General features: G+C 34.3%; 2 protein-coding genes and 2 long non-coding RNA genes across 7 annotated transcripts in view; 1 reads left to right on the top strand and 3 right to left on the bottom strand.

Moving 5' to 3' along the window:
- Window positions 1-12,748: 12,748 nt before the first annotated feature.
- On the bottom strand, window positions 12,749-15,485 carry LOC128263733 (uncharacterized). Its single transcript, XR_008268503.1, has 4 exons — window positions 14,585-15,485; window positions 14,490-14,528; window positions 13,809-13,997; window positions 12,749-12,920 (listed from the first exon to the last, which is right to left on the bottom strand). It is a non-coding gene; the product is annotated as an uncharacterized LOC128263733 (long non-coding RNA).
- A 526-nt stretch (window positions 15,486-16,011) lies between these two features.
- LOC128263732 (40S ribosomal protein S3a) lies at window positions 16,012-17,030 on the bottom strand. Its single transcript, XM_052998856.1, has 2 exons — window positions 16,642-17,030; window positions 16,012-16,553 (listed from the first exon to the last, which is right to left on the bottom strand). Exons 1-2 carry the CDS (start codon window positions 16,980-16,982, stop codon window positions 16,088-16,090), a joined length of 807 nt encoding a protein of 268 aa, XP_052854816.1. The 5' UTR covers window positions 16,983-17,030; the 3' UTR covers window positions 16,012-16,087.
- Window positions 17,031-17,722: 692 nt separating this feature from the next.
- On the bottom strand, window positions 17,723-22,813 carry LOC128263735 (uncharacterized). Its single transcript, XR_008268506.1, has 2 exons — window positions 22,697-22,813; window positions 17,723-17,917 (listed from the first exon to the last, which is right to left on the bottom strand). It is a non-coding gene; the product is annotated as an uncharacterized LOC128263735 (long non-coding RNA).
- The window catches only part of LOC128263730 (protein pangolin, isoforms A/H/I/S), an 82,207-nt gene continuing 80,493 nt past the window's right edge, over window positions 22,686-24,399 (top strand). The window contains exon 1 of one of the 4 annotated variants that reach the window (XM_052998849.1): window positions 22,686-22,812. The gene's annotated coding sequence lies outside the window, so the exon portion shown is untranslated. Of the gene's footprint in view, window positions 23,360-24,399 lie in introns of all 4 variants that reach the window. The other 3 variants (XM_052998852.1, XM_052998851.1, XM_052998848.1) reach the window with 3 other exon arrangements.

Raw genomic sequence — 24,399 nt, 5'->3', positions numbered from 1 at the left:
CAAAAAATTTTTCTCGCAATCTAATATCTGCAAAATCGCTTTTGGAAATATCATCAGACCACTCACCAGTGATAATAACTCTTCTTCAAAGCCCGGAATTAATCGAGCACCCTTGCAGACTGACGTCGCATCGAACCAACTGGATGAAGTTCAAAAAGGACGTAGGTTCCCACATTAAACTAACTAACTAGCTCAACATCAAGGAGGACATCGACTGCTATGCCGATGCACTGGAGTCTGTACTCGTCGCAGCAGCCAAAGTCTCTACACCGCAAGGGAGGGATGGGCACACACACCAGCACAAAACTAACCTTGAAATCAAACAGCTTGTTTTGTGATTTTGCTGTGACAAAAAATTTTTCTCGCAATCTAATATCTGCAAAATCGCTTTTGGAAATATCATCAGACCACTCACCAGTGATAATAACTCTTCTTCAAAGCCCGGAATTAATCGAGCACCCTTGCAGACTGACGTCGCATCGAACCAACTGGATGAAGTTCAAAAAGGACGTAGGTTCCCACATTAAACTAACTAACTAGCTCAACATCAAGGAGGACATCGACTGCTATGCCGATGCACTGGAGTCTGTACTCGTCGCAGCAGCCAAAGTCTCTACACCGCAAGGGAGGGATGGGCACACACACCAGCACAAAACTAACCTTGAAATCAAACAGCTTGTTTTGGAGAAAAGACGTTTGAGGCGTGCTTGGCAAACCAGCAGATCGGCATCCTCAAAGCATAGCCTTAAGGAAGCTGGTCGCAGACTTACCAGGGCTCTAAGGCACGAAGAAGAAAAAGCACAACGCCAGTACATTGAGAAACTTTCACCCACCAGCATCCCTTGTGGAGGGCCCACCCAAATCTAAGTGCGCCGGCCAAAACAGTAACTCCCATAAGAGACTCTTCAGGCAGCTGGGCCAGAAGCGACAAAGACAGAGCTTGTACATTTGCTTTACACCTTCGAAATGTTTTTTGGCTGAAAATAAATTCATTCATGCAAATAATTCATTCACACTACCGTCGCCGTCAATTCAAATTGGAACTGAGACGCCGCCAATTCTGTTTCAATTAAACGAAGTTGCAAAACAAAAAAGGCCTCAGGAGGTGATCTAATAACTCCTAAGTTGCTCATTGAACTCCCAAACTGTGCAGTTGAGGTAATTTGTAAACTCTTTAATATAATTACACGACTTGGCTACTTCCCAAAAAAATGGAAAAAGTCGGTAATCATAATGATCCGAAAGCCAGGAAAAGATCACACAATACCAGCTTCATACAGACCGATAAGTTTACTCTCGTGTCTGTCACAACTGCTCGAAAAATGCCCATTGACGCGCATAATCCCATATCTGAAAGAGCACAACGTTATTCCGGCACATTAATTTGGCTTTCGAGAAAGCCATTGAAAAATAAACCAAGTCAACAGATTAACAAGATATTCCCACGAACGAGCGGCTAACTACTTCTACATTCGCAGACGATACCGCGCTCATAAGTCGGTCCAAATGCCCAATTCAGCCAACAGCACTACCAGCTGATCATCTCGTGGTAGTGGAGAGGTGGTTATCAGACTGTCATATAAAAATAAATGCGCAAAAGTGTAAACACATAACGTTTACTCTTAACAGACAAACGTTAACTCTGAATAACACGCCACTTCCACAAGCTGACGATGTAAAGTACCTTGGCGTCCACCTAGACAGGAGACTTACATGGCGGGGACATATCGAAGCTAAGAAAATTCATCTAAAACTAAAATCAAATAGCCTCCATTGGCTCATAAACGCTCGCTCCCCCCTCTGCCTGGACTTCAAGATTCTGCTCTACAATACAACGCTTAAGCCAGTCTGGACTTACGGCTCTCAATTGTGGGAAAACGCGAGCAGCAGTAACATCAACATTATCAAAAAAACTAACTTTGTTATTTTGTTTCTCCTCGTACTTGTGATTCGGAATTCCAAAAAATCAAAGTCGTATAAGGGGTGTTCAGGTCTAAAAATTTTAAAAATTCGATTTTAATTGCATGTTTTTGAAAGTTTAAACTTTCTAAATATGATCCATAAAAGAATTTTCAAAATCGAATTATTAAAGGAGATATAGCCGATTTTGTGACGTGGCGTCCGAGCCATTATAAATGTTTGCTAAACTTTAAACACATTTTTCTCGAAACTACTTTTTTTCAAGTGGCTGTTTCTGGATCAAGTGGCTGTTTCTGTTATTGGACCAGTGAATACGCTACTTATTGTGGCGTCTTATATACCGCCGAAGAATACCTATTCTTTTTACAAGGCCCATCTGGAGAACGTGACCAATATCTATGATAATCTACTGGACCAACAGCATCTCTGCGTTATTGGTGATTTTAACCTGTCATCCCTTACCTGGGCGAAGAACCCTGACGCGCATTCCTTACTGCCAAGTAACTTGCATCAGCCACATGAGGTTCTTTTCATCGACAATCTATTCAGTATGGGCTTAATACAAGTTAATAATGTATTTAATGATTTATATAAGCTCTTAGATTTAGTATTTCTTAGTCCCGATATAAATTTTTCCTTAGCTTAATGTAATTTACTTATCAGCAATTGCGATGTTCATCATAGGCCATTGCTTCTAAAATTAGACTTTTATAGTTTTTCGCCTTCAGCGGATAATTTTTCCAAGTTCATTTTCACTGAAAGCTGCCTTCGTTCTATCAGAAGCGATATTTCCTCAGTTGACTGGCAATCAATTCTTTCGCATGTTAGTTTGAAGTTGTGTTATGATCACTTTTTAGAAGTTTTTTTAAACATAATTAAAAATAATGCACAAGAAAAAGTGGAAAATTCATTTAAGCTGCCTTGGTATACAAAAGGCCTAAGAAAGCTGAAAAATCTTCGCAATAAGTTTTATAAAAAATTCTAAGTATCGCGTGATCTGTGTGATTGGAATAGGCACCTGCAACACAAACGTGAATTTGAGTTTTTAAATAAATTTCTTTACCATCAGTACATAGCAGCCGTCGAGAGCGGGTTGAAACTCCAAAACCCCAAATCTTTTTGAAGGTTTGTCAGATCCAAAAAAAACGTTTTTTCAGTACCCTCTGATATGTACCTTGGAAATTTAACTTCTCATTCTGATATAGAAACTTCAAATCTTTTTGCTTCTTTTTTTAAAGCTAATTTTGAACGAGCAGAAGATTGGCATGATTCTCAAACCCTTGATTCAATTACAAGATTGGTAAACATAGGTTGCGATGGGATTCCTGCTTATGTCCTCAAATGTTGCATTGAAGAGCTATGTGTACCCTTGAAAATTATTTTTAATCTATCACTTTTGCTGATAGATGGAAGGTTGCATACGTGACTCCAATTCTAAAATCCGGGCCCAAGAATAACATTGCCAGTTATCGCCCTATTGCTAAAATAAGTAATATTTCTAAGCTTTTTGAGAGTATTGTTGCCTCCAAACTTTCGTTTCTTCAAAAAAGATACATAAGCAACTGTCAACGTGGTTTTGTATCAGGTCGGTCAACCACGTCAAACCTAGCAGTTTTCAGCAAATATTGCATTCAAGCCTTTAGTAAGCACTGCCAAGTTGATACCGTATACACGGATTTCGCTAAAGCTTTTGATAAAGTTTGTCACTGTGCCTTGTTGGCAAAACTTGCACATTTGGGCATTCACTCAGCTATGTTAAACTGGATAAGATCTTATCTAAACCATCGTAGCTACAAAGTGAACATTAATGGAAAATTTTCGGAACCTTATTTGGCAACATCTGGCCTTCCGCAGGGGAGTGCTTTGGGACCCCTGATTTTCATTATTTTTATAAATGATGTACAAATCAATATCTCTTCAGAATGTCTCCTCTATGATATGACGATTTAAAAAATTTTTGGAGAAGTCGAAACTCCAGCAGTCTTACTATCACTGCAGTTAGACTTAGATTTCTTGAGTTCATGGTGCCGCCGAAATTTACTTCCGCTAAATATTAATAAATGCTTTTATGTTAGCTACAGTAATTGCGTATACAACCTTATAACCACGTACGGTATTGCAGGGCAGCCCTTAAATGTTCAACAAGGATGCTTAGATCTGGGTGTAATGTTTGATTCTCAGCACACTTTGATTATATCATGCCTAAAGCGTACGCTATGTTTGGGTTTGTAAAGCGGAACTCAGCGTTTTTCATGGATCCCTATACGAGGCTTGCGCTCTATTCAACATTTGTGCGCTCTAAAATAGACTACGCGGCTTTTATCTGGAATCCCTCAGCCAATATCCACATAAATAGAATAGAAAGGCTACAGAAAAACTTTCTAAACTTCGCTCTCTTACCCTTAAGAATTTCTGAACCCTTCCCCCCTTATCAGCAGCAGTGTCTCCTCGTTCACCTTCCCACACTTGCCAATCGCAGAACAATCATCTCCATCTGTTTCATCGCCGACCTGGTGGCCGGAAAAATTGACTGTCCAGAACTTCTTTCAAAAGTAGGCTTTAATGCTCCTGCTAGGCACCTCCGAGATTTTTCTCCCTTTATTGTTGAGTTACGCAGGACTAATTACTCACCAAACGAGCCAATTTATAGAGCCTTGTGTAAGTGCAATAAACTTCCAACTAACATGCGGCTTAATTATTTTTTTAGCAAGTCTGATTTTAAACCTAAATTGATCGATTACTTTTGTCAATGTTAGTGCGTAAGAATAATGTTAAATATATAAGTAGCCAGTTAAGGAATGAATACCGTTGGCGAAATAAATAAATAAATAAATTAGATTTTCTTTAAAATATCTAAACTTTGATTAATATTCGTGTAGATTTAAAAATTTTGATGCTTTGACGTAATTCTGAAATCTAAAACCATTATAGTAATAAAAAAGAATTAAAAAAAAAAATTAAAAAATAGAAAGGTAAATTTTTAAATTTTTTTATACAAGGTAAAATAAAATAAAAAGTAATTTATTATTTGAACAACAGATGACTTTAGTGATCTGTATCTAGAGTTGTATAAGGCGTTAGAAAGTTTAGCTTTTGTACTATAAAAGCTTCTTAGAAAAGTTTTGTGATTGATAACATATACGCTTTGAGAGTTCGATAAATATGGAGACCGGCAAAGAAAAAATTCGCTGTATTTTACAATTTAGCATTGATATAGGCAAAAACGCAAGCCAGGCAGCTGAAAATATAAATGGAGAATATGGCCCTAATACTGTAACTACCAACCATGCACAATTCTGGTTTCGTCGATTTCATTCTGGGAATTTTGATGTTAAGGATGAGGCATGTTGCAGAAGGCCAATCGTCAAAAATGCCGACAAAATATTGGAAATCGTTGCTCAAAAACAGTTTGGAACCATTTAAAAAAGGCTGGATACACAAAAAAGCTCGATGTATTAGTGCCACATGAGCTTTCAAAGAAAAACTTTGGGATGCTGATCAAGAATATATATACTTTATAATGTCTGAAATGTCTCCATCACTGCGTTACAAACTTCTGACTGAAATTATAATACCCTTTGCAAGGGTATAATAACAAAAACACAAAGCAAACACAATTTAAAAAAAAAAGACAAACAAAAAGTAAAAATAAACAAGAAAGGAAGCAAACTTCGGCAAGCCGAAGTTCATATACCCTTGCAGCTATTTCAAAAATTAAATACTCTTGAAAACGTTAAAATTTTGCGTGTATGCTTAAAAACATTGAAGCTATTATGATTTGCAGCTTAATTTTGATAGTTCCTATGGCAGCTATACGATTGTTTCTATGGGAGCCGATTTTGTTGAAATTTAAACCGTAATTCTGAAATATTTAACCATTACTATATCTCGAAGAACTAAAAAAAAAAATTAAAAAACACCAAGGTTATAATTTTTTTTTATTTATTTTTCCAATTGCTCCTATGAGAGCTATATGCTATAGTCGTCCGATTTTGATGAAATTTAAACCGTAATTCTGAAATATTTAACCATTACTATATCTCGAAGAACTAAAAAAAAAATTAAAAAACACCAAAGCTATAATTATTTTTTATTTATCTTTCCGATTGTTCCTATGGGAGCTATATGCTATAGTCGTCCGATCCGGCTCGTTCCGACTTATATACTACCTGCAATAGAAAGACAACTTTTGGGAAAGTTTTATTCAGATAGCTTTAAAACTGCGAGACTAGTTTGCGTAGAAACGGACGGACAGACGGACGGACAGACGGACGGACAGACGGACATGGCTAGATCGACTCTTCTAGTGATGCTGATCAAGAATATACATACTTTATAGGGTCGGAGATGTCTCCTTCACTGCGTTGCAAACTTCTGACTGAAATTATAATACCCTCTGCAGGGGTATAAAAAAATTAAAAGCAATAATAAAAAAAGCCTTGTCCGACTTTTATTGTCATATTGTTTATTAGACGCGTTTTTTTCGAAAGTCGGTTGTCAAGACTTCAACCGATCTTCGAGAAATAATAAACAAGGTCTTAAATGAGAGACTTTTTTTTCAGATACAAATACTTTAAAAAAGTGTAACTTTCACCAAAATCTTCATTTAATACCCTTTCAGAGAATACTATAATTTCAGTCAGAAGTTTACAACGCAGTGAAAGAGAAGTTTGCCAACCTATAAAGTATATATATTCTTGATCAGCACCACTAGGAGAGTCGATCTAGCCATGTCCGTCTGTCTGTCCGTTTCTACGCAAACTAGTCCCTCAGTTTTAAAGCTATGTGCATGAAACTTTCCCAAAAGTTGTCTTTAAATCGAATTATTTAAGGAGATACAGCCGATTTTGTGACGTGGCGTCTTAGCCATTATAAATGTTTGCTAAACTTTAAACACATTTTTCTCGAAACTACTTTTTTAAGGTGGTTAACATGATATTTCAAGCTCAACTGAACCGGTTCCTTTGAAATTTGGTATATATCTTATATTTATAACACTCTATCGCGTCTACCTCGGATTAAAAAAATTTTGATTATAAGTACTTTTAAAATATTTGAAAATATTAAAACATATAAAAAAATGTATACTAAAATTTTTTTTATCTTAGAAAGTGCACCCAGTGAAAACAAGAGGCAAATAAGATTCTTACTTGAGGAGAAGAATATTTTTGTTTTTTTGTAAGCCAGTATATTCAGCATACATTTTTTGAATTGTAATGGGACCCGAAGGCGATTCGCCTCTCGCATTCTTTTCCCATTATTAGTAATGCAGATTGTATACGCCCTTCATTAAAAGTCGGCCATGCCTTTGCCAAAGTAATCCAGGCTGCAATTTATTATCTTCTGATTACTGGAGATCAAATAATGCACTCGCCATTTTTTATCTAAGACCCAAACTGGGTTGTTGAAGGGTGAACCAAATGGTCGTATTTTACTTTCTCTCTTCGGCAAGCCGAAGTTTTTATACCCTTGCAGCTATTGCCGAAATTAGATTTTCTTTAAAATATCTAAATTTTGATTTATATTCGTGTATTTTTTAAATTATTGAAGCTTTGACGTAATTCTGAAATCTAAAACCATTATAGTAATGAAAAAGAATTAAAAAAAAAAAATTAAAACATAGAAAGTTTAATTTTTTAATTTTTTTTTTATACAAGGTCAAATAAAAAGTAATTTATTATTTCAACAATAGATGACTTTAGTGATCTGTATCTAGAGTTGTATAAGGCGTTAGAAAGTTTAGCTTTTGTACTATAAAAGCTTCTTAGAAAAGTTTTGTAATTGATAACATATACGCTTTGAGAGTTCGATAAATATGGAGACCGGCAAAGAAAAAATTCGCTATATTTTACAATTTAGCTTTGATAATGGCAAAAAAGGCAAGCCAGGCAGCTGAAAATATAAATGGAGAATATGGCCCTAATACTGTAACTGCCAACCATGCACAATTCTGGTTTCGTCAATTTCATTCTGGGAATTTTGATGTTAAGGATGAGGCATGTTGCAGAAGGCCAATCGTCAAAAATGCCGACAAAATATTGGAAATCGTTGCTCAAAAACAGTTTGGAACCATTTAAAAAAGGCTGGATACACAAAAAAGCTCGATGTATTAGTGCCACATGAGCTTTCAAAGAAAAACTTTGGGATGCTGATCAAGAATATATACTTTATAATGTCTGAAATGTCTCCATCACTGCGTTACAAACTTCTGACTGAAATTATAATACCCTTTGCAAGGGTATAATAACAAAAACACAAAGCAAACACAATTTAAAAAAAAAAGACAAACAAAAAGTAAAAATAAACAAGAAAGGAAGCAAACTTCGGCAAGCCGAAGTTCATATACCCTTGCAGCTATTTCAAAAATTAAATACTCTTGAAAACGTTAAAATTTTGCGTGTATGCTTAAAAACATTGAAGCTATTATGATTTGCAGCTTAATTTTGATAGTTCCTATGGCAGCTATACGATTGTTTCTATGGGAGCCGATTTTGTTGAAATTTAAACCGTAATTCTGAAATATTTAACCATTACTATATCTCGAAGAACTAAAAAAAAAATTAAAAAACACCAAGGTTATAATTTTTTTTTATTTATTTTTCCAATTGCTCCTATGAGAGCTATATGCTATAGTCGTCCGATTTTGATGAAATTTAAACCGTAATTCTGAAATATTTAACCATTACTATATCTCGAAGAACTAAAAAAAAAATTAAAAAACACCAAAGCTATAATTATTTTTTATTTATCTTTCCGATTGTTCCTATGGGAGCTATATGCTATAGTCGTCCGATCCGGCTCGTTCCGACTTATATACTACCTGCAATAGAAAGACAACTTTTGGGAAAGTTTTATTCAGATAGCTTTAAAACTGCGAGACTAGTTTGCGTAGAAACGGACGGACAGACGGACGGACAGACGGACATGGCTAGATCGACTCTTCTAGTGATGCTGATCAAGAATATACATACTTTATAGGGTCGGAGATGTCTCCTTCACTGCGTTGCAAACTTCTGACTGAAATTATAATACCCTCTGCAGGGGTATAAAAAAATTAAAAGCAATAATAAAAAAAGCCTTGTCCGACTTTTATTGTCATATTGTTTATTAGACGCGTTTTTTTCGAAAGTCGGTTGTCAAGACTTCAACCGATCTTCGAGAAATAATAAACAAGGTCTTAAATGAGAGACTTTTTTTTCAGATACAAATACTTTAAAAAAGTGTAACTTTCACCAAAATCTTCATTTAATACCCTTTCAGAGAATACTATAATTTCAGTCAGAAGTTTACAACGCAGTGAAAGAGAAGTTTGCCAACCTATAAAGTATATATATTCTTGATCAGCACCACTAGGAGAGTCGATCTAGCCATGTCCGTCTGTCTGTCCGTTTCTACGCAAACTAGTCCCTCAGTTTTAAAGCTATGTGCATGAAACTTTCCCAAAAGTTGTCTTTAAATCGAATTATTTAAGGAGATACAGCCGATTTTGTGACGTGGCGTCTTAGCCATTATAAATGTTTGCTAAACTTTAAACACATTTTTCTCGAAACTACTTTTTTAAGGTGGTTAACATGATATTTCAAGCTCAACTGAACCGGTTCCTTTGAAATTTGGTATATATCTTATATTTATAACACTCTATCGCGTCTACCTCGGATTAAAAAAATTTTGATTATAAGTACTTTTAAAATATTTGAAAATATTAAAACATATAAAAAAATGTATACTAAAATTTTTTTTATCTTAGAAAGTGCACCCAGTGAAAACAAGAGGCAAATAAGATTCTTACTTGAGGAGAAGAATATTTTTGTTTTTTTGTAAGCCAGTATATTCAGCATACATTTTTTGAATTGTAATGGGACCCGAAGGCGATTCGCCTCTCGCATTCTTTTCCCATTATTAGTAATGCAGATTGTATACGCCCTTCATTAAAAGTCGGCCATGCCTTTGCCAAAGTAATCCAGGCTGCAATTTATTATCTTCTGATTACTGGAGATCAAATAATGCACTCGCCATTTTTTATCTAAGACCCAAACTGGGTTGTTGAAGGGTGAACCAAATGGTCGTATTTTACTTTCTCTCTTCGGCAAGCCGAAGTTTTTATACCCTTGCAGCTATTGCCAAAATTAGATTTTCTTTAAAATATCTAAATTTTGATTTATATTCGTGTATTTTTTAAATTATTGAAGCTTTGACGTAATTCTGAAATCTAAAACCATTATAGTAATGAAAAAGAATTAAAAAAAAAAAATTAAAACATAGAAAGTTTAATTTTTTAATTTTTTTTTATACAAGGTCAAATAAAAAGTAATTTATTATTTCAACAATAGATGACTTTAGTGATCTGTATCTAGAGTTGTATAAGGCGTTAGAAAGTTTAGCTTTTGTACTATAAAAGCTTCTTAGAAAAGTTTTGTGATTGATAACATATACGCTTTGAGAGTTCGATAAATATGGAGACCGGCAAAGAAAAAATTCGCTATATTTTACAATTTAGCTTTGATAATGGCAAAAAAGGCAAGCCAGGCAGCTGAAAATATAAATGGAGAATATGGCCCTAATACTGTAACTGCCAACCATGCACAATTCTGGTTTCGTCAATTTCATTCTGGGAATTTTGATGTTAAAGATGAGGCATGTTGCAGAAGGCCAATCGTCAAAAATGCCGACAAAATAATGGAAATCGTTGCTCAAAAACAGTTTGGAACCATTTAACAAAGGCTGGATACACAAAAAAGCTCGATGTACATGAGCTATCAAAGAAAAACTTTGGGATGCTGATAAAGAATATATATACTTTATAATGTCTGAAATGGCTCCATCACTGACTGAAATTATAATACCCTTTGCAAGGGTATAATAACAAAAACACAAAGCAAACACAATTTTTAAAAAAAGACAAACAAAAAGTAAAAATAAAAAAATTAAAAGAAATAATAAAAAAAGCCTTGTCCGACTTTTATTGTCATATTGTTTATTAAACGCGTTTTTCTCGAAAGTCGGTTGTCAATGTCTTAAATGAGAGCCTTTTTTTCAGATACAAATACTTTAAAAAAGTGTAATTTTCACCAAAATCTGCATTTTATACCCTTGCAGAGAATATTAAAATTTCAGTCAGAAGTGTACAACGCAGTGAAAGAGTCGTTTGCGACCCCATAAAGTATATATATTCTTGATCAGCTCCACTAGGAGAGTCGATCTAGCCATGTCCGTCTGTCCGTCCGTCTGTCTGGCCGTTTCTACGCAAACTAGTCCCTCAGTTTTAAAGCTATGTGCATGAAACTTTCCCAAAAGTTGTCTTTATATTGCAGGTAGTATATAAGTGGGAACGAGCTGGATTGGACGGCTATAGCATATAGCTCCCATAGGAAAAATCGGAAAAAAAAAAATGAAAAAATTATAACTTTGCTGTTTTTTAATTTTTTTTTAGTTCTTCGACATTTAGTAATTGGTAAATGATTCAGAATAACGTTTCATTTTTTCATCAAAATCGGACAACTATAATATAGAATAATATATATAGAAAAAAACCTAAAATTTGCACTTCAGCCAATGTTGCCTACTGCATACCTGCAGTCTAGTAGATCGGCGTTCGATAGCGAGCTTGCTCTTTATCAACGATGTTATAATTGGTAATATTGATAGTCCATTCATATTAAGCTCAATTAAATTCAATGTCCCAGCCAGGAGTCTCCGTACCGTCATCCCATTTTTTGAAAACGCTGCGAGGACCAATTATGCGCGGAATGAGCCAATCTTAAGAGCTTTAAGACTTTTTAACTCTTTGCCACTAAGTATTCGATTGGTTTGGGGATCCAAAAAGGATGTGCTTAGGCAATTGCTTAGCTGATAGCCAGACAAGGATTTAAACAAATAAATAAATAACAGAACATAAAGCTCCCATGGCAACAATAAAAATATTACAAATTTGTTAAATTTTAACGTTTTTATTTGGTAATTTTTTTTTTAATTTTTGTTGACAATTCAGATATACGCTTTTAATATTATAAAAATCGGAAAACGATATCAAATAGCTGCCATAGGAACTATAAAATATGTGAGCTGCAAATCATCATAACTTCAATGTTTTTAAACATATACGCAAGTAAATCATAATTTTAATGTCTTCAAGAATATTTAATTTTTGCAATAGCTGCAAGGGTATATAAACTTCGGCTTGCCTTTCTTGTTTCTCTTTAAATTTTGTTTTTTTTTTTTTTGAGTGGAATTCTTCTCGGCTGATCAGCTGGTTAAATATTTCAGAATAACGTTTTAAATTTCATCAAAATCGGACGACTATATCATATAGCTCCCATAGGAACAATCGGAAAAAAAATACAAAAAAAAATTATAACTTTGCTGTTTTTTTTTATTTTTTTTTAGTTCTTCGACATTTAGTAATGGTTAAATATTTTAGAATTACGGTTTAAATTTAAACAAATTCGGACGACTATATCATACAGCTCCCATATATAAAATAACTATCTAATATTTGAGCTGCAAATCATAAAAGCTTCAATGCTTTAAAACATACAAGCAAGTAAATCATAATTTTAATGTTTTCAAGAATATTTAATTTTTGCAATAGCCGCAAGGGAATATTTGGAATATTTATTTTTGTAAATTTCACAAAATCGTTATTAAATATGTATCTTTTCAAAAAAAATTTGAAATACAATATTTCATTTTATGTATGACAAAAATTAAATCTTAAATGGTCAGTTTTTTTGCGCGAGGAAACCCTTGTAACCTTTTAGTATGGGTCTTACAAGCATGTAGAACGCCAATTAAGGGGGATTTTCTACCTTGTGCTGCCGAAAAAGCGTAATTTCTAAGATTTTTTTGTTGAGTTCCTTGACCTGACTTTTTTTTAATTGTGGATACATCTTTATTTAACATGTTCGAAAAATGTTGAGAACCATCCAAAGGGGTGAGGGGGACATTGGCGCGCCAAACACCTCATTCTTGGCTGCAGAAATCCTGCCGTCGGTCAAACTGATCTGAAAAAAAATCAAGCATCATCTACTTTTATATACTTTTGTCTAAGGCCCCTACCAAAACTTTAAAATATTTTTGACACAAATTGTTGTGTAATACGAAAAATTGAGAATATTTTCTGGTAATTCTGATACGGGCCATAAGGAAGACATTATACACAACTCTGCCAAAATTCGTGACATTTTGTCAAACTTGAAATCTTCTATTCCGCTATTTCAAAATATGGTATTTCAGTAAAACCCGTTTGCTTGGGTATAAAGCACGCTCGACCCAGCTTCTTATACTTAGGATAATTTTCGTAATTTAAAAGATTTTGAGAATTTTTGCAATTGCATTCTATAAACCTATATGGAGATGTAGAAACTCTTCTATAAAAATGTTGGAATTTATATTGCAGATTTGAAGTAAAAACTAAGTAAAAAGTTTATAATAATCAAAGATAGCCAGGCATAGGACTTAGAAGTGCTGACCTAACGCCTACCTTCTTACTTACAGGTAGAATATACTTAAGTCAAAGACAAATTATAACTTTACTCCTGCTTATTAAAATTATTCGAATAGTTATACTTCAGAATAATTGTCTTAAAAATATATTCATAAAAATCAAAAAAAATCTTTTTTTATATCTGAAGGGTATACAAACTCCGACTTGCCGAAGCTTGCTTCCTTTTCTGTTTTTTCAAAATGCGTTTTCAAAATATCTTTCTAAACGAGTTATTAGAATAAAATGTGAACTAATCCTTCCACATACATTTCTTTAAACAACATATGTATGGGAAATGAAGGATTTTTCTTTCGCTTTTAAAAAAAATGTTAAATTATTTGCAACCAAATAGTGGCCGGCCCTTGGCCATGTTTATATAGAATTTCAATCACTCGAATCCGCTCACCTGTTATTGAGATTCATAAATGATAAATTTGTACAATTTTGAAGTACATTTTCTCAAACGCTAAAGCCAACACAGTGTAATGAATGCAAAACCAAATCAAGAAAACTGAATATTTTGCGAGTTGCAACTGAAAATGTTTAACAAAATTAAAATCCCTTTTTAATACACTCTGTGCACAGATCAGCAGACCTGCAAAGACAAAAAAGGATTGCATTATTTTAATGATATTAAATCAATAAATATTATTTTCCAAAATTGATTTCAGGACTAGAATTATCATCATATGATGACAGAGACGAAAAATAAAATTTCATCACACTAATTTTGTCAAAATAATATATGCAGCATACATTTTTGCAATGCGGTTCAAATATTTAAAAAAGTTTTTAAATAATTAGATTGCGTTGTCTCCTGCGAATCGGATGCATTTGTTATTTTTGTTATTGCTTAACAAATTAAATTTAAAAAAAACAGCTTTGAACAAATTAAAAAAAAAGAATTTTTTAATAAATATAAAGATAAGTTTTATGCTTTGTCAAAATAATTAAGAACATTTTAAAACACAGAATGTAATCATGAGAAAACCTATAAATAAATGTAGTGAGTGGCCGTCGAATCGATTGCTTTTGCCGCATATTTTATTTTCACATTGAATAATAAATTAAATATTTCTGAACATACCTTGGATCCGTAGATTTTTCCCTCTATTTCTAGCAAGTCCTAGAATTTTTAAAATATTAAGGGTTTTAGCCAGTAATTTCTGATTTACTACATACCGCATTTAACGTTTGAAAATTACCGGACACACGTACGATACCTAAAACGTAGCAAGACCTTTCCTAAACAGACTAACTTGAAAACCCTCAGTTGTATGATATAGACGCCTGATTTTTATCGCTTAATTATATTTTTGAGTGTGCGTAATGTTCAAATAACAATGAAGTTATAATTTACAAATTTATTTTTATACATTCATGTATACTTTCAACAGTATATAAATAGTTTAATATTAGTTTGCGTAGAAACGGATAAACATACTATATCGACTTGACCATTAATGCTAATGTATAAGGTCCCATATATGCAAACTCTGGTTTTAAGGGTATCCAAATGCAGGCTTTAACCGATAGATCAGTTTTCTGTGAAAAAAGTCTGACATTCTGTTTATATATAAGGTTTGAATCAGTAAGATTTTACAGGTTCCAGAAATAAGACTTCCTGTTTTTATAATTTGAAATCTAATAGCCAAAAAAAAGTTATAAAGTCCTGGCCCTGTTTGCCACAAAAGTGATAACCGTAAAATGCAAATTAAAATAATATTTTTAAAACCCTTCGTAAGAACAAATAACGAAAATCGATTTTCGAGTTGCAACTGAAAATGTGAAACAAATTTTAAATCCCTATTTAAACAATCTGTGGAGAAGTTGGCAAACCTGCAAATACAAAAAAGACGGCGTTGTTTGAATATATTTAATATCCATAAACATTTTTGTCTTCGAAAAAAGATTTCAGGACTAGAATTTTCATCATATAATGACAGAGACGAAAAATAACATATCATCACACTAATCTCGCCAAAACAATATATGCAACATATTTTTGTTAATATAACATGCAAAATCAGTGCAATGCATTTTAAATATTTAATTAATTGATTTTATTCTACATAATTTATTTGTGTTGTTCACTATGAATAAATTTATAAAACAAATAATAAATGTAATGAATTCATTAATTAATAAAAAGTTAACATTTAAGTTTTCAACCGATTGTTTAACTGTTAAGACGATTTAACAAAGTTGGGACAATTATTATTTTGGTATAAATTATCAAAGGATTTTGAAACATTATAAATTACTATAAACTTTTTGAAACACAGAATCTAGTCATTTAATAAAATGCAGGTAGAGGCCCTGTCGTATTATTCTCAGGAAATATTTGAGAAATTGTTTCCGCATATATTATTTTCACGGTTTATAATACATTTAATATTTCTTAACATACCTTGGGTCCGTAGATTTTCCCTTTTCTTTTTGCAAGTCCTAGAATATTCGAACAATTAAAAGTTATAATCAGTAACTTCTGATTACATACAATATACATACCACATATAGGGTTAGAAAAAAGCCAGACACACGCACAGTACCTAAAAGATGCAATATTTCCCAAAAGCCCACAGACTAACACAAACACCCTGAAAATTAGTTTATGCAATTTGTGGAGTAATGTATTTTAGCTCTGGATGCAATACATTGTAAAATATGCATGTTATATCCATTTTAGACAGCTTCCTGCACTGGAGGCTCATAACCTTCGGGGCGGTCGATTACAGCTCCCTCGGTGGACACGACGGCTTCGACAGATTTTCCACCACCGTCACCATGCAACTCCAACAGTTTTGAGACATCGAAACGTGGCTTCTTCAATACCTTAACTTTACGGATGTAAACATCATGCAAAGGATATATACGCTGACAACTTTTCTCAATATCTTTGGCGATCGAGTCTAATGCCAGTTTGTTGACCAGTTGCTTCAGATCGGCACCACTGACTTCGTTAGTTATTATGTCAGTCATTCTAGCGCGAATCTTGCGGACTTGCGATTGTTGAGCATAGCATGTTTTGCGCTGAGACTGCTGATCTTTGGCGGTAAATCCGATGCAAAACACTCGCAAAAGGTATCCATCGACAGTCTTGGCTTCAACAATAGCTTCAATAAGTGTTTGCCATTTTTTCACCATGGACCTAGCAAATATATAGATTTTCTAGTAACCAGTTACGCTTTATAAAAAAAAAAAAACAAAATAATAACTACTAATAATTAGACACTAACCTGTACTTGTCAGTAGTAAGATCCATGCCGTGGAAATTACACAGCACGTTGCGGTCTTGAACGTCTTCGGCAATAAGACGGAACTTACGGAAAGAACGTTCTGGATCAATATCCTTTTGCAAGTCTGCCAAAGAGACTTCAAAAACGCGACCCTTCAAATAATCGGATGCTATTCTTTGACCCTGGGTGCGGTTGACAAGCGTTTTACCGATTTGACGGGTTTGAAACATATTTGGGGCCTTGACATCGTACCAGTCCTTGCGAGAAAACGGGTCGACTACCTTCTTTTTGCCGCCCTTCTTGCCACCCTTGGAAAGACCTTTATTTTTGCCGACTGCCATGTTCAACGAATAAACCGGAAAAGGTCGAATCACGTTGACTGTAGTTGTCAAAAGGAGGAAATTAGTGTTGAGTAATGCCGAAATTGATATACAATTATTTAAGACCCATATGCACTAATCGACTTACGACCAGCACCCGCTGGTTGGGATTTTAGACAGTAATAGCGTATTTCCACGGAGATTCATCCACCTTCCACCATCCGTTAAAGGGATGGTCCATAAGTTTTTGCCGTTCCAAAAACTTCACAGTCAGTCCGCCGTTAAAATTTGACGGACTCCGTTGAAAACGGTTGGGATTTTTGACAAAGTCAACAGGTCAACCATTTTTGTTTATGTTTTGAGTCTGTTTGTTTGAGTCAACACAAATGGTGGTGCTCAAAAATTCTGATTAAATTTATTTGAATAAAAATACCGATACAAAGACGATTGGGTGTTCTCTAGTAATGTACAGGTTTTTGTAAATTTTTTCTTTAATTACCGCTTTATTTTTTTAAATTGCAGTATGTAATCCACACTGTTTTCGCTCCTACTGGTCAGCAAAAGCCGGTCAAACACTTTAAAAACTTTATGTTGGTCAGGTCGATTTTTTAGAGAACGATGACTATCGTTGATAATTAAGTCGCGGACAATGATAATTATAAAATAACCAAGTTTTCTTGAATTTCAGAATTATTATTATCTAACAACGAATGAAAAGCCAATACGTATTTTTATTTATTTAAAGCAAAACACACCAACCATGTTCGTTCGCATCTTTTATTATTAATGTTAAATCTTTAGAAACTGTGGTCAATTGAGAATAATTTGTTTGCTGTTTCTGGGGGTGAGGACCCCAAGCAAGTAAGTAAAACCTAACAAGGGAAAGTATCTAGGAGCGTCCAAATAGTGCAACTACTGTGAAGTACATTAACTTGTGGGGCGAAAAGCTGAGCAACCTGTGAGGGACGAGAAAAAAATTGAATTTAGTACTGCGTAATTATCCAGTTAATTTGATAATTTTACGTTTTATTCCTTTACGGTTTTTTTTTTCTTGTAGGCCGATTAGCTACGTTTGTAACAGCGATTACTCGCAAAAACTTTTCTGCAACAACTGTTTAAAAGGGCTGTGTGAAGATTATATTTGTTTGTCTGTCTAAGGTCGGTATGAAGTCTAAGTTGCAGTCAGCGTATTTCCACAGAGATCCATCCACCTTCCACCATCCGTTGAAAGGATGGTTCATAAAGTTTTGCCGTTTCAGAAACTTCCCAGTTATTTCGCCATTAAAATTTAACGGACTTTGACGTACTAATTTATGCGATAGTTAGCCGATGTTTCTGCAGTGCAACACTATTTCCACGCAGTCCATCCCTAAAAAAACGTTGTTTCCACAGAGCACATACACCTTCCGATTTCAGCTGATCTTAACAGCTGTAGCTCATCAAAACATAACCAAAGATGGTTGACCTGTTGACATTGTTTACGATTTGACAAGCCACAGCTGTTCAGATCAGCTGAAACCGGAAGGGTGAAGGTTGATGTGCTTTGTGGAAATCGGAGTTTCACATTTGTTGAAATTCCAACCGTTTCCAACTGATGGACTGTGTGAAAAAAGGGCATTATAGCCTGATTCCATTTGCGCCATTCAGCTAATGCAAATGCCACACCGACACTTGATCGGTGTGCAAATAAGAGTATTGAAAGTCATGATTGGAATTAAATATATGGAACTCAATAATGATCAAGAGAATATTCATAATTATATATTGATAATTGTCATTGACCAAAATATGTTGTTCCTGCGCTCGTTTTAGTTACCCTCATTCAAAATTCGAAATTTATTTATTAAATTTTAATTTCTCACATTGGTTTTTGACTATAAACTATTATCGGGGCTATACGAAGGAATTTGATTTTTGGTTTAACCAGAAAATAGAAGTCAATACATTCCAGTTGGGAATAAACACCTTCTAAAACAAGTTGTTTTACGGTTACATTGTAAGAAAAAAATCGGTTACATATTGACTAGAAACCTGTGGTTATAGCACAGTTGAGCTATAAAAATCTCGATAATTTAAACAAATTAAAACAATGAAATCCGTTCTATGGTCGACATTGAGCCAAACAATAATTAGATCTTTTGCTTAGAGGGTTATGTAATAGGCTGATTCCATTGGCGCATTAAAAGGCACTTAGCCTAATGCGCGTTTATTTATACAGGGAATTCCATAAGGCTAAATGCCGCATTTAAAATAAATGCGATTATTTAATGCTATTAAAAACCATTCGCCCCGAACGTTTTTAGAAAAATACCGGAAAATACTGATGTTTAACGATATTTTGTTCGTGCCATCACTACAACAACTGTTTTCTATATGCCAGGTTGGCACAATTGTTGATGTCTTTTGAATATAAAATTTATATTGTATAAAGATGACTGAAACCAAGAGTGCACGCTGCACTCACTAGTCGTGGTAGCGCCAATGGAATCAGACACATTTCAAAAGTCCACTAATGCGGAAATGAAATCAGGCTATAACATAACATATGGTAAAAAAAAAAATGAAGCATTTAATACAGTATGTAATTTTTTAGCTTTAATAGCATGCTTAAATGCTCTAGACTTGGTTGTTCCGCTCGATGTATTGATGGTGGCGAAAATAATCTATGGTGACCCGCAGCACAGCTGCCATCGATAATATCGATACTATTATCGATTGTTTTACAGCTCTATAGCAGAGTCCCACAGCGCCCATCCAAACGAAGCGGTTATGGGCTTATGACACTACATTGTTGGCCTCATTCATTGCTCATTTTCTGTTTTAACTATACGGTTTAACGTAAGTGCGAGCAAAACAGCCTATGACGATTCCAAAGAGCAATGAATGTGGAAAAATGTCAGAAAAAAAAAAATTACAATTCTGCTCATTTATTGGATTTGACGACAAAACGAAATGAAAAAGCGAGGCTTAAATGTATAAGTAATATTTTTTACCATAAAAAGGTAACAATTGAAAACTTTTAGAAGTTAAAATTAGCGAATTATACACAATATAACAAACAAAACCATAAAGTTTAATTTGAGCTTCAATGAATTAGTCAATGAATGAGGCGACCAATGTAATGTCATACCCGTATTAAGACTTTTGATGGAGCCACCATCCGTCAAAAGTCACAGTCGCGTAAGCAACGTTTTTTCAGGGGGGTCTTTAATAGCCTATTTTAGCTGATCCTAACAGCTGTAACTCATCAAAACATAAACTAATATGGTTGACCTGTTGACATTGTTTACGTTTTGACAAGCCACAGCTGTTCAGATCAGCTTATGGACTGTGTGGAAAGAGGGCATTAGTCCGCCATTAAAATTTGACGGACTTTGACGGACTAATTTATGCGATAGTTAGCCGATGTTTTTACGGTGCAGCCCTGTTCTAACGCAGTCCATCCCTGAAAACCCGTTGAGATTTTTGAAAAAAGTGAAACTCCGATTTCCACAAAGCACATCTACCTTCCACCATCCAAAAACAAAATGTGCGTCAAATTAGAGTCGGTGAGTTAGCGTCGATCGGGGAACAATGGAATTTGGAAACACAAGCAAGTATTTAAGATATGCCTCAGCCTCAGATTTTTCGCAAACAAAAAAGGGGGGCCAACATTTAATTACAAAGGGCTCCCCTTGTAGAGGTTGTGCCAATATTCACGGTACATAGGCAGATTAGGGATCGTCTAAAAACGTTTTGTGAATATCTCAAGGTAATGAAAGTGATTTTTGAGAAAATTGCGTAACAGTGTTAGGTGTTAAAAAGTTAAAAAAAAGAAGGCGCTCAAACGAACCACTGAACCAACACACAAACCACAATGTAAAATTCCATCCATGACATTAACCAAATTAAAAAAACTAAATTTTAGTTTATTTAATAGAGGTTGGGCCAACATGCACGCATTTTCATTAGATAAAGCGATTTTTTTTAAAATAAATTTACATATTTATTACATGCTATTCAAACCGTTTCAAGACATTCTTGATAATCAAGTGTTTTCAAACGTGCCATTTTTCCACGTGGTAACACTGGCCACGCCTGCTGAGTCCTTCAACATCCGAGACCTTTACCTTATACAAACGCAAAATTTTCGACGCTAACTTTTATTTTAACTAATATGACTTTTATAGAGTTTGTGCCAATATGAACGCATTCTCATTGGAAGAGGCCAAATTTTGACCTATATATACATTTATTACAAGTCCATTAAACCAAACAAGGTCTCAGAAATAAATTGTTTTTATGAATAAGGCACATTTTAAACGCTAAATTTACTTAATTTCTACGGCTTTCACAGACGACATGATGTATTGTACATATGTTGTTGTTTTATTTATAGAGTTTGTGCCAATATGAACGCATTCTCATTGGAAGAGGCCAAATTTTGACCTATATATACATTTATTACAAGTCCATTAAACCAAACAAGGTCTCAGAAATAAATTGTTTTTATGAATAAGGCACATTTTAAACGCTAAATTTACTTAATTTCTACGGCTTTCACAGACGACATGATGTATTGTACATATGTTGTTGTTTTATTTATTAGAACAAATTTTTGTGTTTCCATTTGGTTTTCATTCTCAAAAGTAACGGTGAATGCTTTCAACAGAGTGGCAGCTTCACGACGGACGCACAAAATAATAATGAATTAATTTCTTCCAATCCATAATCCAAAAAAAATGTATTTTTGAGACACCTATTAGTTTAATGGACTTGTAATAAATGTATTAATATGTGCGCATTAGGCTAAATGTTTTTTAAAGTAATTGAGTGTTTGTGTTTTTTGTACATATATTTTTCTAATATATAAAGTACACGATACTTTATACTTTGTATGTGTAAAATCTGAAGTGCTTTTCATGTTTTTTTTTTAAATAAAATGCTCAACATTTCATTTTATAGCCGGATTCCATTGGCGCATTACAAATCATTTAGCCCAATGCGCATTTATTTACACAGGTATTCCCATTAGACTAAAGCCTGATTTAAGAAAATGAGATAAATAAATGCGATTTAAAATCATTCCCCCGAACTTTTTTAGAAAAAAATACCGGAAAATACTGATATTAAACGATATTTTGCGTAAAAATGACAGAAAACAAGAACAAGCGCAGCAAATCCTGATCGCATTAATACTGGATCTCTGGCAGGCATAAACTCCCACATATACGGGAATCTTTGCTCTTTTTTAGAAATTGTATTCGCAAACCCGTCCTTGTTCTTGTCGTCTAAGTAAGCAAACACCTCGACACATTATGAATGTGCTGCAGAGCATTAAAGATTTTTGTAAACTCGCTCATATTCATGATTTTCAATTCATTTCGTTTTGATTTGCGACAATTTAAAAGTAAACAACCCCAGATCAGCTGTTGGTGCCATACACATGGCGGAGTAGCAGTAGGTAAATGCTAAATGCGCCAATGGAATCAGGCACATTTAAAAGACGCTTGTGTGAAAAGGATTTTGACATGATTATTTTTTAACATTTCTGTTAGTCAACGTTGTCTCTTAAAACTACTGTTAGACAACGTTGCTTTTTTTACATTCCTGTTAGACAAGGTTAATTTGTAACATTCCTGTTAGACAACGTTGCTCTTTAACTTTCTGTTAGAAAAAGGATGTATTCTTACATTTCTGTTAGACAACGTTGCCTGTTAAAATTTCTGTTAGATAACGTAGCCTTTTAAGATTACCTTTGAAAAATCGGTGGTCAATCGATATTTTAAAATGACCGGTATATCGATATAAGCATCGTCATTTCTTGTTTTATCTTGCTCAAACGGCGAAAAATTGATCAGCGCGGACGTAGGTACGGTTCTTTTAATTGGAGCGGGAATATTTGATAAATACCTATTTTGTGCCTGCTCGATTAAACATTAATGTTTTGCGCCTGATACTAAGTACAAAATGTGTAAATAAATGATAATGTCGTCGTGGTTACGAAAAATGCTTTGACGAAGAAATATTTATATATACAAACGTGCTGTGTCAGTATAAGTGTATGTAAATCACAAAGAAATATGTGAGTGTATCGGTATCTGTGTGCTTGCAGACATACGTGCGATCAAAGCTGCGTTCGGTACTCGTTGACTGGCAAAGAAAAGAATGAAAACTCGTGCAAGTGTGTAAAAAATATGTATGTACATACAAAAATGGTGTCTGATTAATTAAAGCTAAAGCGTGTATGCCTTTAATTGTAAAACCACATTCAGGGGCTATTTTTCTCTCGCATAACAGAACAGTGTCCGTTGGAACTCTGCGATGCCGACGGCTTGTTGGTAGTTCTTTAGTTTAAGAGAAAACGCGTTTTAAAGAAATATTATTTCTTTGTAATGATAAACAAATAGCAAGTACGAGTAAGTACAAATGCATGATTACTAATCTTAATTTTTACTACCATCGGTATTATACAACAAAGCAATTTATTCGCATAACTTCATTACTGTTGAATACATTTCACCAACAAATTTTATTATTTTCGCAAGTATCACTTTGTCTTTTATACATCCAATAACGTACGAGTTTAGTCTAAAAATTCTAAACCTTTGTGCACATCATTGGCGTGTTAAAACATCTAAGTGTATACACATTCATCTGCACATATACGTACACTCATATGTAGACATAAGATCCGATCCTCTGTTTCGAATCCAGAGAGGCGACAGTACTCACACAATAACACCATAACACGCATACCCTGATGTTTGTTTATTTATTTGCTGAAAATACAGTTTTCTGTATTCTGTTTTACGCATATTTTTTTGTTTAGACTCCGTCGTTTTCGTCTCTACCTGTTGATATACCACAATCTTGTCTCTAAATAGAAACTCGTTGTGTCATTAGTCTTGAGCCGATGCGTATTCTGTTTTCGTTATTGCCGCTGGCATCGTCGGTAAAGTTTTTACCTTAAACTAGTATGTAGTTAGCTATTTCCGTCCGTGGGTACTACCTGCATACATACCTACATATTCATTTAGTTAAAAATCTCGGACAGTCCACAGGACAGTCAGGTAGCTACCAAATCCGAAAATTGACAAGGACACAATGTATTTTGCTTTCCCTTTTACCTGATCATTTGTTCTCAGAAAAGTAAGAGTAAGAGAGAATTTGTCCTTGCAGAGGCAGGCAAGAACATAGTATTTTTTATAATTTCGCAGAATGACTAAATTATAAACGCGCACTCTTTATTATTCGTTTTTAACAATTTGCTGCAAAACTTTAGGGGTGCTTTAGGAATAGATGTACGATTTGATTCCCACTGAATTTTACTGCTATTTCTTGACTAATTTTTAGTGTGGTCTGTAGTCCAAGTAGTGACAAACGGCATCAGGAGTGTGGTAAGGGAGCCTACCACATTTCCAACTGCAGATGTAGCTATGTACCACTAAACCATAAA

The sequence above is a fragment of the Drosophila gunungcola genome, unplaced genomic scaffold (genome assembly GCF_025200985.1).
Source record: "Drosophila gunungcola strain Sukarami unplaced genomic scaffold, Dgunungcola_SK_2 000018F, whole genome shotgun sequence".
Classification (NCBI taxonomy): domain Eukaryota; kingdom Metazoa; phylum Arthropoda; class Insecta; order Diptera; family Drosophilidae; genus Drosophila; species Drosophila gunungcola.
Note: the sequence above shows the minus strand (reverse complement) of the source record. Positions and strands in the feature narration are given on the sequence as shown.